Source organism: Perca fluviatilis, chromosome 14, assembly GCF_010015445.1.
Source record: "Perca fluviatilis chromosome 14, GENO_Pfluv_1.0, whole genome shotgun sequence".
In the NCBI taxonomy this organism is placed as follows: Eukaryota; Metazoa; Chordata; class Actinopteri; order Perciformes; family Percidae; genus Perca; species Perca fluviatilis.
The window spans coordinates 3,347,786-3,364,233 of NC_053125.1; the positions used below are offsets into that span (position 1 = coordinate 3,347,786).

Below are 16,448 nucleotides of genomic sequence, written 5' to 3' on the forward strand. Positions count from 1 at the left end.
TCCAGCCGGGGACAGGTCACCGAAACCAGGGACTTCTGGTCACCCTAAGCTAAGGATACCTTAAGTGTTTGAGAAAAGCCGCTCATACAGCAGGCTGATAATATTTCTTATTGTCAACTTATCCCATGAAAAACCAACTTGAACCAACAATATAGGGATGCCCCCTAAAAGTCCATGAGTCGAGAAGTTGAATCACTGCACTTTTTTTTTTTTTTAGATGTGTCATTGTACAATTGTACAGCAATGCAGGAACAACAGTATGGCAGGCTGTAAACTTTACAGTCTTGTCTCAAAATGACCTAACCACAAAACTAACTGTGATGGAAGTAGAGATAGGTGATAGAAATGGAGGGCAGCATGAGGCACAAAATCCTGATTTGGGCACAGTCCTACAACAATGTTACTACATCTCTCAATTATTTCTGACTTCCCTGTGGCTCAGCCCGTTGGTTCCTACTGAAGACGTAAATCTTTTAAAAACAGCTTACAGAGTAAAGCCAGCAGGGTCGTAATGCCAGGAGAAGGCTGCTGAAAAGAGAGCTCTGCATTTCAATTCAATTTTATTTATAGTCTCAAATCATAACCAGAGTTATCGCAAGACACTTTACAGATAGAGTAGGTCTAGACTAGGACTGCACAATTATGGCCAAAATGATAATCACGGTTATTTTGATCAATATTGAGATCATGATTAATTCTCACGATTATTTGTTGATTTGAACCAAAACAAATTTTATTGTCGCATAGGCTAATTATAACTGCTTTTACATCCATATTGTGCTACATTCCTGCTAATACATCCATATTGTGCTACATTCCTCTTCCTTTATTGAAGGATACTGTGAAGGAGTATGCCATTTCAGCTGTTGTGCGACCGCTTTCCACACATGCACGTTTGCCGTGAAAGATAAAGGCAACGCAATTTTCTGTTCATGTTAACAGCACATGTGGTGCCCAGTATCTACCTGATGAAATGGCAACGTGGATTTCGGTGGCTCGTTACACTGCCACTTACATGTCTGTGTTGCGCTCTGATGCTCTGAAACCCGCGTTAGAAGCAACATAAACATCGCTGCATGTCACGCTAGTAAACTCTAATAATGCATTACACAGCAGGTAACGTTAGCCTACCGTTAGCTACAGTAGTAACTGGATTAAACACGGCTAAAATGCTGACAGCTAAACGGTGTAGTGTGACAGGATTCCAACAGCGGGACGTCCAACAGTCTGCTGCTAAAGCTATGAGCTAAAAGACACAAAATAGCACTGGTCACTGCTGTTTGAAAAACAAAACGGGACAAAATGTTGCGTTAACTGGTAAACTGGTAAACATCATGACCGGCTTATGATGACCGACTGCTAACTGTTGTGGAATTTTCCTCACGTTACTCTGTCCTCTGACTGTCTACATCTAGAAACTAAGCTGCACGGTGCAGGGAACAACTCTGATTGGCTCATGGAGGCACATGATCAGACCGTGGTTTATGGAGTGCTAGATTGGCTTTGCAAAAACTTTGATAAGGAGTGTTCTATGAACGGAATGACTCATTTTAAATATCGCTCGATCACGCAAATTTGATCGTGGGAAGCCAAAATCGTGATTGTGATTAAAATTTGATTAATTGTGCAGCCCTAGGCTAGACCACACTCTATAATTTACAAAGACCCAACAATTCCAGTAATTCCCCGAAGAGCAAGAATTTAGTGTGACAGTTTAGTACTTATCTATTTTTTATAGCTTTAGTTACTTTGCATATTCATATTAATTATACAAAATATTATGAATAATCTGATGTATTAAAGTGGATAAAGATGAGACTTTATTGATCCAGTGGTGAAATTCACAAGCTAGCTGCCAAGTCAAACTTCCGCTGTTATTTTGGTGAAAGTAACTCAAAAGTAATGCAAAAGTAGTGTAACGCATTACAATTCAGAGACAGTAATATTGTAATATAACTAATTACTCTCAAATGACAGTAACTAGTAATCTATGCACTGTCCCCGGCTGAGAGTCACCTATTCTCGGATAACTGAACCTACAGCTGACCTGAAGGAGCACCATGCAGGGCACCAGAGGTGGTGTTGAACTCTTTTGCAGCTCAACACATCTACTAAATGCCGCTGATACAACCGAGCTGTGACGGAGGTCTGTAGCGGCTTAAACAACTTGCAATGGCCGCTCTATAGCACGGAGCTCCGCTTCGACGTTTGTTTTTATCGCTACGAAGGAGCTTGCTACAGGTATGCTACATTCAAGAGACCATGGGCTGTCAGCAACAGGTGAAAATAGGGGCAAGGTTGCGCAATAACGTTAAAATGATTTGAACTTTTAGCGAGGAACGAGAAGTGAATTACCTGTATGTGTGAAAACAGCTTTATCTCATGCATCCGTTTTGTTGTTGTTGAATATATGAAAAAATTTTACAACTCCTCAAGACCCAAGCCAAGGTCCCGTGTCATGCTCCTACCTGATTAAAGTAAAAGTGGGTTAGCCCCGAAGCTAGCGACAACTTCGGCTTAAAGGGGTGATAGAATGCAAAACTGATTTTACCTCGTCATAGTTGAATAATGACCGTTTAGTGGGTAACTAGGATAGAGCTGAAGATCTTTGCCCGAACCCGACGGGACCTGACGGGGTTCGGTCTTAATTTCTATTATTTTACTCTTTCTCTCCCTTTTCCGCCGAGTGGTGCGTGTGCCCGCTCGCGGTGTGAAGCGTGTGTCCTCGCTATTCTCCGACACTCTAATGTCTGCTGATAGACGGCCTTTTGTACAGTCGTAAACGGGTTCGGGCTTTTAAAAAGCTGTCAATCAAAATGTACTTGTCGGGCTCAGGCCGAACTCTGTCGGGCTTGGGCCTTTTCGGGCCGTAATTTTAAGGCCAGATTACAGATCTAAACTAGGACATACATAGAACCTCAAAATCCCAATGACACCTCTTTCCTCAGCAAATCTCACAATTTGAAACTGCCTCTGAAAACGGGCAAATCTCAACAAGCTGCCTAGTTGACGTCAACTCTGCGGTTCCTCCTCATTTGGCTCTAGTCTCTGTTTGTCACGCCCCAACATTTGCATAGGCTACACAACTGATCTGAGGTCAGCTTAGCCTTCTGAATAGGTCGCGCAGATCTCAAGGAGTTCAGCGGCCGGTGCTGCCTGTGTTGCTGCCTCGCCGCCCAGTCTGCCTTCCTTCACAGACCCCGGCCTGCTGTGAGTTAAATGGAGCTCCGTCACGGCTGGCAGCCCATGGCACTCCATACCCGCGCAAAGTCACCGTTTTATGGGTGAATTGACTACCAAACACCGCTGCTCTGACAGAGCTTCCAGGGCCTGCAACTCCCCTCTTCCTGCTAGCTAAATGGCCCGTGTGTGAGTGAGAGCGCGGTCAGCGAGCTTGTTACGCCAGCAATCTCTTACCACAGGTTCCAGTTAATCTTATAATGTGTGTAATTATAATGTGTTGAGTTAACAAACGATTGGGGAAATAAACGCCTCTTGTCCGCGAGTCTCATTGATAGAGCCTGCGGCTGGATGGAGCTCTATCAATGAGAGCTAGCTAGCCTCCTCTTAGAATTCCTCTGAAATTCACAAAAATTGATTAACTTGAAATCGGACACCGTTGTTAGCTTTGTAAGACATTACGTAGAAGTTGTATAAGTGGCGTGACGAAATTCAAACTGTAAATATACTTGAATTACGCTGAAAATGAAGCTAACTATCCGTGATTTGTAGCTACACATAGCTAGGATTGAAGGGACAGTTGCAGCTAACGAAACCCCTAATCTTCACAAATATTCATTAACTTGAAATCGGACACTGTTGTTAGCTATATAAGAAGGTAGATGTTGTATAAGTGGCGTGACGAAATTCAAACTGTAATTAAAGCTGCGAGCAACGATGGACGGGCCCTCGCGCCTCTGCGTGCGTCAGGGTTACCGATGGACGCCGCTCCTTGCGACCGTGCATTTGTGCAGCACTCAGACACCGCAAATTGTCAACAATGAAAATGGAACTCCCTGCCGAGTTCAACGATACCTCACACAAGACTCTACGTCATACAGTTCATTAGCTGTGAAAAGGGGCGTGGCTAAAGCATAGGGGGCGGGTCAAACCATCACCAATTGAAAAGGAACTCTCTGCTGAGTTCAATGATACCTCACACAAGGGTATACTTTAAACAGTTGAAATGGTATGAAAGGGGGCGTGGCTTAAGCATAGGGGGTGGGCCAAACCATCACCAATGAAGAAGGAACTCACTGCTGAGTTCAATGACACCTCACACAAGACTGTACCTTAAATGGTTCAAATGTTATCAAAGGGGGCGTGGCCTGAGTAAGTGGGCGTGGTCATATTATAGGCGGCGGCTCAGTATGACATGTAGACCACACATTCTGAGTTTCATGTAAATCGGATGATGTTTGTCATATAAGGCAGATTTCCTGTTGCCGGCGGGGGGCGCTAGGACCAAAAGTAAATTTTGGCCTGAAGGTGTCATCAGGCCTGGACCCTTGTCAATCGTGACAAATTTCGGGCAGATACGACAACGTACACTCAAAAAAAAAAAAAAAGTTTATATTTTAATAACTTCATCGTTAAGGTGTTGGGATGGTACAGACCAAGTTTGAAGTCCATCAGATGAAATCTGTAGGAGGAGTTCATTAAAGTATAGCCCCTTGACTTTTAGGCCTACTTCCTGTTGCCACTAGGGGGCGCTATGACTTTAAGTAAATATCGGCCTTTATTTGTCTTAAGGGTTGGACTCTTATGAATCCTGAAAAGTTTCGAGCCAGTTGGACAATGTACACTCGAGTTACACCCACTTCCTGTTTCGGCGGTGAATCACACAAAATGGCCGCCCCGCCACGGCCACGCCCTATGACGAAAAGTTTTTCTTTTAACAACTTTTCATCTTTAAAGGGGTGATAGAATGATTATATAGGGTATTTCACATTGTTCCTTATGGTCTCCTAATGGGGTATGTAACATTGGTTGGGCTTAAAATGGCCTGGTTGATATTTTACTGGCGCTTATGCATCCCTGTGTTTTGGCCCTATTTGTAACAAGAGCTTTTCTTCCAAATATGGTATGGTCATGAATATTTAGATGAGCTGCGCGGTGATTGGTTGAGCGACTTGCCATACGCAGACATTAGAGACGCGCGCTGATTGGTTGAGCGAATCCCCAATACACATACATTAGAGAAGCGACAGAATCTCATATTCCAGACACTGCAATGTTTCATTACCAAATTCACTTCTGAGACTTTTTAAGCGAAGAAATCAACTATATAAAGCTCAAATTGGGGCCGTTTTCCAAAATTTGATGGCTAATTGCAAATTTGGTAAAACGTGTCGGACTTTAGGAGCTCCACACAGTCTGACGAGAGCAGCGCCTGCTGGGCTCCATACCCAGCGCAAAGTCACCCTTTGTGGATATTGCAACGGGGCTCGGCCCAGCTGCCGGCATAACTATATCTATAAATAATACATTTACGGTTTGAATGTCCCAATGTCTTATAAAGCTAGCTAACCGTTGTGTCCGATTTGATTTTAAGGCATTTTTATGAACGCGAGGCGTCTTTGTAGGACAAGCAGCTGCTTGCTATATGTCCCATTCATTACAATGGGGAAATACCGCAGCTAGCTAGCTACACTTTCGCCATAACTAAATTATATTTACTGTTTGAATTTCGTCACGCCACTTATACAACTCATTCCCCAATGTCTTATAAAGCTAACCGTTGGTCTGGATTTGATTTTAAGGCATTTTTATGAACGCGAGGCGTCTTTGTAGGACGAGCAGCTGCTTGCTATATGTCCCATTCATTACAATGGGAAATACCGCAGCTAGCTAGCTACATTGTCGCCATAACTAAATTATATTTACAGTTTGAATTTCGTCACGCCACTTATACAACATCATTCCCCAATGTCTTATAAAGCTAACCGTTGTGTCCGATTTGATTTTAAGGCATTTTTATGAAAGCGAGGCGTCTTTGTAGGACGAACAGCTGCTTGCTATATGTCCCATTCATTACAATGGGGAAATACCGCAGCTTGCTCACTTTTGCATAACTAAAGTATATTTACAGTTTGAATTTCGTCACGGCATGAATATTACAGGTTCCTCAAGGTCTTACAAAGCTTAGCTAACACTTGTCCGATTAGCCGACGGCCGACCGTTGACAGAAAAACCCGTCTATATGATCAGTCGCGTCCCTGAGGTCCAAAAAACTGCCACAGAACAGAACAAAAAGACGAGAGGAGATGAGACGTAATACATATCTATAACAGTTTAAAAGATTTTCATCAGATTTTGAGAGACTCTAGTCACCTCATTCCGCTCGTCATTTCCGGGTGAGTCCCGACTTCCCTGCCGCTGACCGAACATGTCAGGTCGGCCAAAATGAACGCCGACAGCCCCCCAGACGGACGACGGCACGGGACACACCGAACAGATTTGAGTCACTGACCTCGCCAGACTGTCCCACGGCCGATAATCGGCCTGATGTGTCCCGGCCCTTAGGAACGGTGTAAAATACCCTATATAATCATTCTATCACCCCTTTAAGGTGGACTGACCTCATTTTAACCTATAGAATGACATGTATAACCGGTCAAAACTGTTCTCAGTGGTCAACCATTGGCATCAACACATTAAAGCTCTCTATAGTTGTGAAGTTTACCTCTAGTGGGAGCTAGGGATGTCCTCATCAATTGTTTTCTGCCTAGTCCTTTTTAAAATTGCAAAGTGCTACTTTTAGAAACGATAAGAGATAGAGAAAACTGAAAATTTTCGTTTATTTATTTTTATTTGGAAGATGTGTAGAGTTTCTGCTGTCCTGATGTCAATGGGGAGCTTGTTCCTCCATTGTGGAGCCAGGACAGCAAACAGTGGTGATTGTGTTGAACAGGAGCAGGGCCTCCATCATAGTAAGAGTGTCAAGCCAGTTGGCAGTAGCAAAGTGTAGTGGATGAGCTGGATTGTACGGTTTGACCATGTCCTGGATGTATGATGAACCTGAGCCAAGGTAGGCAAGTCAGTCAGTTAAACACGCAAAAAGTTGTGCTTAGAGTGCAGAGCCTGGGACTTGTAGTTGTTTGAGGGTGGAGAGGAGGATCTGGTGGTTCAGCGTGTCAAATGCAGCTAAAGATCGAGCAGAATGACGACTGAGGAGAGTGAGGCTGCTCTGTGACGGCAAGGAGAGAAGTCCTAGACTCTGGGTTTCTTTTAAAAGAACAGAACAGAGTCAATCACAAGTGCATGCAACCAAATAATGTTCCATGCTCACACACTTATTTTCACTCACATATGGAGCTAAATGCTTGCAGTGTAGATGCTGGCTGTGGTAAAGGAGAGCAGCACGCTGCAACACTAGCAGGCTGAGGTGGACAAAACACAGCAGAGTACAGTAAAGAAAGGTTCAAATTTTTATTGGCTTAATTTTAGCCAGTCAAATATGCCCTGATACAATCCTTGGGATCAGGACATCTCCAGCTGCTTCCTCAGTGTTGGGTGCAGTCAGTCCGTTGGCCCCCTGCCAGAGGACCCCTATGGTCTGGAAGTTTTATGACTGGAGCAAAGTGCTCTCTATTTACTTTGCCCTGCAGCCCCTTCTTAGCCTCAAAAATGGCTCTAGTGCTGACATAGACCATATCGAAACTCTAGTGAGACTCCTCCTGACAATAGTGAAAGATCTTAGTACATTACTTTGTTCAATTTCATTCAATTCAAACTTACTTTACCACACCTTGTTCCACATTTTTGGACATTAATGATGTAGTGAGTATTTGCCGAAGCTAAAATTCTTTGTATTTTATTGAATTTAGCTGTGAATAATGATTATCCATCTCTTTTGTTGTCCCTCTCTTTAACAGCAACGGGATCCTCACAAACGAAGTTCAGAAGACTCCAAAGTAAGATTTCCAACATGCTTTGGGGGTCATGGATGAAACAGGCTTGTCTAAAGATGACTAGCGACTTGGACACCACTATAAAGTGGCTTCAAGTTTCTTTTCATTTAATGAGATTTTATCATTTCTAGGAGATTTACCGTCATGTGCCTGAGCACTCCAATATAGACACACTGAAGCATCTGTGTTGTCTTGACTTGCATATGCTAGTCATTGTTCGAGCCCCGTAATGACTGCAAGATATTCCAGCAATAACAGGCAGCTTTAGATGTTTAAATGTGTCCTGTGTAGACATTTGCGGCTCTTGGCATTGAAGATGGCAGTGCAATATGTCATTACTCTTAAGAAAGAAAGAACCAAGCAGGTCTGCATTGTTGCACGATCCAAATGTTCTTCAAAACTTGCCATTTTCAGCGTGTAGCTTGCTATCTTGCAAAGTCTGCGAACAGAGTTTGAGAACGGCAACACTGAGAGCGGATGTCAGGCAGTTATCCTGGAAATGTACTTCAGGAACACCTGTTAAATTTCTCTTTAATGCAATTGTCTAATCAACCAATCACATGGCAGCTGCTTCAATGCATTGAGGGGTGTGGTCCTGGTCAAGACAATCTCCTGAACTCCAAACTGAATGTCAGAAATGGAAAGAAAGGTGATCTGAGCAACTTTGAGCGTGGTTTGGTTTGAGCATGGTTGTCTGTGCCAGACGGGCTGGTCTGAGTATTTCACAATATGCTCAGTTACTGGGATTTTCACACACAACCATTTCTAGGGTTTACAAAGAATGGTCTGAAAAAGGAAAAACCTCCAGTCCTGTGGGCGAAAATGCCTTGCTGGTGCTAGAGGTCAGAGGAGAATGGGCCAACTGATTCAAGCTGATAGAAGATCAACTTGGATGGTCTAAACCAGCAGAAGACCCAACCGGGTACCACTCATCTCCACTAAAAATAGGAAAATGAGGCTACAATTTGCATGAGCTCACCAAAATTGGACAGTTGAAGACTGTAAAAATGTTGCCTGGTCTGATGAGTCTCGATTTCTGTTGAGACATTCAGATGGTAGAGTCAGAATTTGGCGTAAACAGAATGAGAACATGGATCTGTCATGCCTTGTTACCCATGGGCAGGCTGGTGGTGGTGGTGTAATGGTGTGGGGGATAATTAAGGCAGTTCTGAAGGCGAAAGGGGGTCAAACATGTTATTAGTATGGTGTTCCTAATAATCCTTTGGGTGAGTGTAGATCCCGGAGCGTGTCTATCATCTGGTTTGGTTTCAGGAGGGCAGACGTGGAACTACAATCCTCTGCAAAATACACTATAAAACGATTGCTAGACCAATTTCACTTGAAGATGAGAGCAGAGTTCCTCATTGTGTCACTCGGACAATATAATTAAAGCCCTCTGTAATGTCCTATACAAGCTGTGTTCGTAAATTCAGATTAGTTTAAGCACACTGGTATTATCTTAAGCATCAAAGAGTTAACTCAAACAGTTACGTTATTTTATAGAAAATTTTTAAAATATCTGAGTAAATATCGTATATTGCAGGATAGCCTAAAAATATCAAATATTAATCATTAGCAATATTGCCCTGTTCTAGTACCAACAGCTGTTAAGCTCTCTAATTAACACAAAATAAATGTAAAATGTGTGGAGTTATGTGCTCCAACTAATTCTTGGTGAACATCTGGGCACAGTATGTCTTTTATGGGTGGATAAAACAAGGAAGATATGTGTCACAGACAGACAGACAGACAGACCTACCTACCTACCTACCAACCAACCAAGCTAGGCTTACCACACCCTGACTCCAGCTCCATAATAAACTGAGTTTGATATTAACCCTCTTATCTCACTCTTAGAAAAGAGGCAAATAGATGTACTGCCCAAATTTGAAACTATTCTTTTTAGATTTTAATTCTAATACCATAAAGAAGAAATGCCATAATTAAGTTCTTTTTTTGAACAGGTCTGTGTATCATTTGAAACTTTCAGTGGCAATACGATACCTAAGCTTTGGTGGTGAAACCAGAGCAATACAATTTGTAATGCCTCACAATAATGAATAAAAAACGGCTTCTTGTGTTACTATTTGTACTCTTTATTGAAACTTTAGCCCCAAACATTGAGTAGCAGAGGCAGTTAAACCCAGTAACCATTAAAAATACACACCACAAAAGTATTTTATATGCAGATAATGTTTCATAAATCAGGTACTCGTAACACTTTAAGCCTTTCTTGATATAAAAAATTCAGTATCAGCATATAAAGTCAACTGTTTTAAGATTTACTGCCTTCCAATACAGCAACGGAAGACTAAAAAAAAAATAGTGCATATTTTTGGAGACCTTGGAATACATATTTTCCCATTTAAAATAATAATAATAAAAAAAAATTAAATTGAAATCATGAACAATGTGATCAAAGAATAAGTCAACAAGCAAGAATCTAGCCAAGCATTCAATGCCAGCTTTCGGTACTCAAATCCTTTTGGAAATCGTAGTATTGTACACCTTGAAGTTTTTAACTTTATAACTGCATCTCAATGAAAAATCTTTTCAAAGCAAAGAGTCCTCTGCTGATTTTGGTTTGTTGCTGTTCCTCTGGCAGGTGATGGTAATGCAGGAGGGCTCCACCTCCCTGTTCAGCCAGAACCTGAAGCTGCCTACACTTCCCAACAGCTCGCTGACATCCACCTTCTCTGACCCAAAGAAGAGCAAAAGCTTCCATGGGTCAAAGGTCAGTGTTTCAAGGTACTTGCCTGGAGCAAGACAACATTTTCCTCTGCCTCTCTCAGCTCCACCTAGCTCTGAAACTGTCCCTAATCCCCACCTATTTGGCAGGTTTAAAGATATTTCCAAGATATTTAAACACAGGCAAAGACAACTTGGGCTTAAGCAAACTATATCTTACTAGCACTTACTTCACTGATTGAGGGCCAACCTGTGGGGCTGACCATGTCCGTATTTTACTCTAATGTCCTGTTAAAATTTCTCATGCATACAGGTTTTAGACCATAATGTGAGAGATGGGGAAGAGAGAAGGCATGGATAATAGGCCTAGAAGCTACATGCAAGATCTGAGATATTATCTTGAGCAGCACAAAATAATGTATGTCAATAAGCTGGCATGTTGTTTCCATTTTGTTATTTTTAGTCCCTTTTTAAATAGTGTCATTTAAGAGCCAGGTTAGGAGAGGCCCATTACACATGGAAACCGTTTCCAGTTTAAACACAGTGTGTGTGATGAATTACTTGTGGGGCAGGAGGTCACACTCTCTCTCTCTCTCTCTCTCTCTCTCTCTCTCTCTCTCTCTCCATGACATGTTGAGAATGATTGCACGGGTATTAAAACACATTAGATATTATTGAAATAAATCATAACTATTTGACAAAAGGTCCTCAATACTTTAGTTTTCCCCCATTATTTATGAAACTCATTATTATTAAACTACCACACATGAAATATTTCAAATAAAGATGATTTTTAGATCAGACTTTATTGGGTGAAATGTACATGTTCAGCAGCACAAAAGATGGGCTAAGACAAAAAACAGAAAAAGAAGTATATGAATGAAATTCATAAAATAAAATGAGACTAGTGAGAGAAAAACATTCAAAAGCTACATTATAGACATTACAGTATTTCAGACGATATAAACTGCAAATATTTGTGTAGATGTCCAGTAGAACAAATCCGAACCTTTATTGACGCAGTATAGTCTAGTATTATAAGTCGTATCGTATTTATATGAAAGTGATAATATATGCATGTCTTGAAATTTTTTTTAAAAGCATTATTTATTTTCCTCAAAAAGGCCTTATAAGGTATTAAAAGTCTTGAATTTAATTCCCAAAAGTCTTGAACAATGACTTCTACCTGCCGAAGACAGTAATGTTAGATCTAAAATGTTTCTGTATGGGATTGTGGGCTGTCAGGAGACTTTACACACCTGTAAAGTGAAAGTGGGATTGTTGTGACTGACATGTGATCTACAGTAATAATACATGATTCTAGGCCATATTGCCCCTACTGGTTTTCCATTAGACTTTCATATTTTAGCCAGTATGATCGTGAAACATCTGCATTCTATATGGTATAAAAAGATCTTTAAAAGTCTTGAATTTGACGACGGAGGACGTGATGGAGTAGACAGACGTGTAAATTCGCAGCTCTGCCAGACCCGTTAAAAATTAGCCGATAAAGTAAAGAAAAACGATAAATGAGTACCAGACTGCAGGAAAAGGCCACTAAAGGAATGAGTTCCAGTCAGAAAATAGGCAAAAAAGACATGAAAGCCGGTAAAAATGACGACGTTATTACCGGTTCCAAGCAGCTAACGCTAGCCGAGGCTACGCCGTTGAAATTCGACAGTGATGCTAGCGGGGATTCGGTGATGCTAGCAGAGCTGAGGAAACTTCGTCAGGAGAACAATGACTCTTTTCGGGATTTGAAAACATCTCTCCAAGTGGAGTCATCCATGGAGGAACTAAAACAACGAACTGAGAGGCTAGACAGAAGACTGACTGACGCAGAGGACAGAGAAAGTGCAATGGAAGACAGTGGCGTACGATGGGAGCGGGGGCTGGGCTACCTGTTGCAGAGAGGCTAATCTCACTGCAAAGTGCGATGACATGGAAAACAGACTTCGCCGCAACAACATTAGGCTATACGGAGTTCCAGAAGGTGCGGCAAAGAATGACATGATATCTTTCCTAACAGACTTTCTGAGCACTTCGTTAGAGTTTCAAGAAGAAGTCGACATAAAACTAGAGAGTGCACAGAGCGCTCGGTCCAGGGGCGTAGCAAGCTTTTCAAAAGTGAGGGGGATGGATGTGATTTGTTTAACAATAAAAACGATGGATACAATGACAGAGGGGTACAAAATGTATAACATACAAAATATAAAAAGCTTCCCATTTAAATGAGTGATACTAGAAAAGTATAAAAACACACTCTGAACACACGAAAAATAAGTTTGCGTTTAAAGTCTGTGTAGAGAGAACGGTGTCGTACTGTTAACATGGGCAAACGGAGCATAATCTAATTACGTATGTGCTAATTTGCATCAATAGCACAACAGATCTAAACATTGGGTATAGCCAGGTGAAAATGTCTTGTTGACATATAACAGAAAAAGACTTAATATTAAGGTCTGAATGGAACCCATTTAGGCTACCCATGAGCATTAAAGGGGTGATAGAATGATTATATAGGGTATTTTACACTGTTCCTTAAGGTCTCCTAATAGGGTATGTAACATTGGTTGGGCTGAAAACTGCCCGAATGCTATTTTATTAGGCCCTTAACTACCCTGTGAATATGGCTCTATTTGGAACAAGAGCTTTTCTTCCAAATATGGTATGCAACGTATACAACATCTAGCTACATGTCTTATAAAGTTAACAATGGTGTCCGATTTCAAATTAATGAATATTTGTGAAGAGTAGGGCTTCCTTTAGCTGCAACTGTCCCTTCAATCCTAGCTACAAATCACGGATAGTTAGCTTCATTTTCGGCGTCATTCCGAGTATATTTACAGTTTGAATTTCGTCACGCCACGTATAGAACATCTAACTATGTCTTATAAAGTTAACAACTGTGTCCGATTTTAAATTAATGCATATTTGTGAAAAGTAGGGCTTCCGTTAGCTGCAACTATCCCTTCAATCCTAGCTACCTGTGTGGCTACAAATCACAGATAGTTAGCTTCATTTTTGGTCGTAATTCGAGTATATTTACAGTTTGAATTTTGTCACGCCACGTATACGACATCTAGCTAAATATCTCATAAAGCTAACAACTGTGTCCGATTTCAAGTTAATGAATATTTGTGAATTTCAGAGCAATTCTAAGAGGAGGCTAGCTAGCTCTCATTGATAGAGCTACATCCAGCAGCAGGCTCTATCAATGAGACTCTCGGACAAGCGGCGTTTATTTCCCCAATCGTTTGTTTAAATAACTCAACACATTATAATTACACACATTAAAAGAGTAACTGGAACCTGTGGTAAGAGATTGCTGGCGTAACAAGCTCGCTGACCGCGCTCTCACTCACATACACCGGGCATTTAGCTAGCAGGAAGAGGAGACTTGCAGGCCCTGGAGCTTTGTCAGGGCAGGGGCATTTGGTTGTCATTAGCCCAAGAGATGGTGACTTTGCGGGTGGCGGAGTGCGCGGGCTGCCAGTCGTGACGCGGGCTCAAGTACCTCACAGCAGGCCGGGGTCTGTGAAGGAAGGCAGGCCGGGCGGCGAGGCAGCTACACAGGCAGAACCGGCGCTGAACTCCGACACACAGTCGGACAAAATTTCCAAATAGCCATCCATTTTCGTAAAGCAGCCCATATTTGAGCTTTACATAGTTGATTTCTCGCATAAAAAAGTTTCAGAAGTGAATTTTGTAATGGAATAGCTAGAGATCTGCGTGACCTAGCTAGATTCAGAAGACTACCTGATCTCAGGTCAGTTGTGTAGCCTATGTAAATGTTGGGGCGTGACCGTTCTCTTAATACACCCATGGGCTGACAAAGGTTCCGGTTTTTGGGAGGTTGACGTCAACTTCCAGCTTTGTTGAGATTCGCCCGTTTTCAGCGGCAGTTTCAAAATATGAGATTTTCATAGTAAAGGGGTGTCAATGGGATTTTGAGCTTCTATGTATGTCCTATTTACCCCCCGAACTGTCGTTATTCAACTATGACAGGGTAAAATCGGTTTTGCATTCTATCACCCCTTTAATACATAGAGGCAGGAAGAAGTACTTTAAACCAGCCTTTATTAATTTGCCTATTATTGCAGAGATGGGTTTTGGGGCTGGGTCCGTGGGACTGTTTCTGGGGGTTCACTTTTTATTTTACCTACCTTTTGTCTTCTGCATTCTCCTTACCCTTGTTCTTCCCTCAGACTCATCCCCCAGAAACAGTCCCACTGACTCAGCCCCAAACCCCATCTCTGCAATAATAATACTGGTTTAATACACTCAATAATCTATACTGGTTTAAAGCACTTCTTCCTGCCTCTATGTATTAATGCTCATGGGTAGCCTAAATGGGTTCCATTCACACCTTTGAATTAAGTCTTTTACTGTTATATGTCAACAAGACATTTTCATCTGGCTATACCCAATGTTTAGATCTTTTGTGCTATTTATGCAAATTACCACATACGTAATTATATTATTATCCGTTTATTATGAATGCTATTACGTAGCTAATGTTACGGAACGTTATACTTCTTACATGGGAAACTACTCGTACATATTAGCTTTCATTTAACGTTGCTAGTGAAGTTAAAAAGGTGCAGTTACCTCCCATCCATACTAAATACAGGCTCAGTGACCACCAACTGGGTCAGACAGACAGGTCAGAGAGAGACAGGCTCAGCGACCACCAAATGGGTCAGACAGACAGGTCAGAGAGAGAGAGAGAGACAGGCTCAGTGACCACCAACTGGGTCAGACAGAGATGCACTTCCTCCTCCACTGGGAAAAACTATCTTCACTAAGAGATTTACACCTTGGAAAAATAGCCCAAAAAATAAAACATCCCAAAGTTAACACCAGAAAAGAAGCTGGTAGTTCTCCTAGGAGAGGGGACAGCAGCCTCACTGACAGCTAAATATGGATCTGCCTGCCACAGCCTGAGGGACTCACAACCACTTAGGATCCCAAAATTACAGATTTGTAATTATAGTAGAATAGTATATATGACACCTACATATTTAATATATGACATGTAGGCTATGAATTTCTGTAAACTGCTGAGAGTGAGATACTGATTACCTCCGCTGTCTGAACACTCCTGTTTTCTGAACAACAGTTGACACATCGACGTACTACGTGAAGACATTTCATCATCTACTGTCTTAGTGTGTAATCCCCTGTGTCTTCTTGCTGATAACAGCTGTTTTTGTCTTCTCTGAGGTGATTTTCGACGCACTTCTTTTGACATTCTGAACTACCGCGGAAATGTCAGAGCACGTCACGTGACCATTCTAAGCGAATCACGTTGTCAGAAATTGGCATCAGCTAATGAGATTGCGCTTTTAGAGTTAAATCCCCCCTTTTACTTTCACGATTGGTTGCTGATGAAAAGGAAATGACCATATTTGGATCTGACAGCATTGTAGAGGAGAGAGAGAGCTTTCCAACGGTATATGAGATGACAGGGTGCAGACAGCGATCGCGGAGCAGCGGGATGATTTAGAACACCAACTTTTGTTGAATTTAGGAGAAATCTACAGACACAAACAGACAAAGTGTAGTAAAATAAAGACCTAAATGTGTATTTCGGACTTTTTTTCACCACAAGTCTGAAAGAAGACATGTTATTAAAGACAAATAGCCAAAAATCTCAAAATTGACCTTTTTTGCCTGCCGTGTCTCGCCTTAAGACCACTGCGAAGTATAACACACCGTTGTCATGAAAGACAAAGCGTTGCTGTAGACGCAATTCTGTTCACTCAGGCAATATAATCGCTACACACAGCCTACGACGTAGCTACGGTGTCAGTTCGATGCAAGGCGTTTGTGCAAAACTGCAGA

At 41.8% G+C, this 16,448-nt stretch overlaps 1 protein-coding gene across 1 annotated transcript in view; it reads left to right on the forward strand.

Annotated features, from left to right (window-relative positions):
• Nucleotides 1-16,448, forward strand: part of mllt3 (MLLT3 super elongation complex subunit) — a 177,191-nt gene that overhangs the window by 91,273 nt on the left and 69,470 nt on the right. The window contains exons 5-6 of the mRNA XM_039823322.1: nt 7,878-7,916; nt 10,519-10,647. Of these exons, the coding sequence (XP_039679256.1) occupies nt 7,878-7,916; nt 10,519-10,647 (168 nt within the window). The remainder of the gene's footprint in view (nt 1-7,877; nt 7,917-10,518; nt 10,648-16,448) is intronic.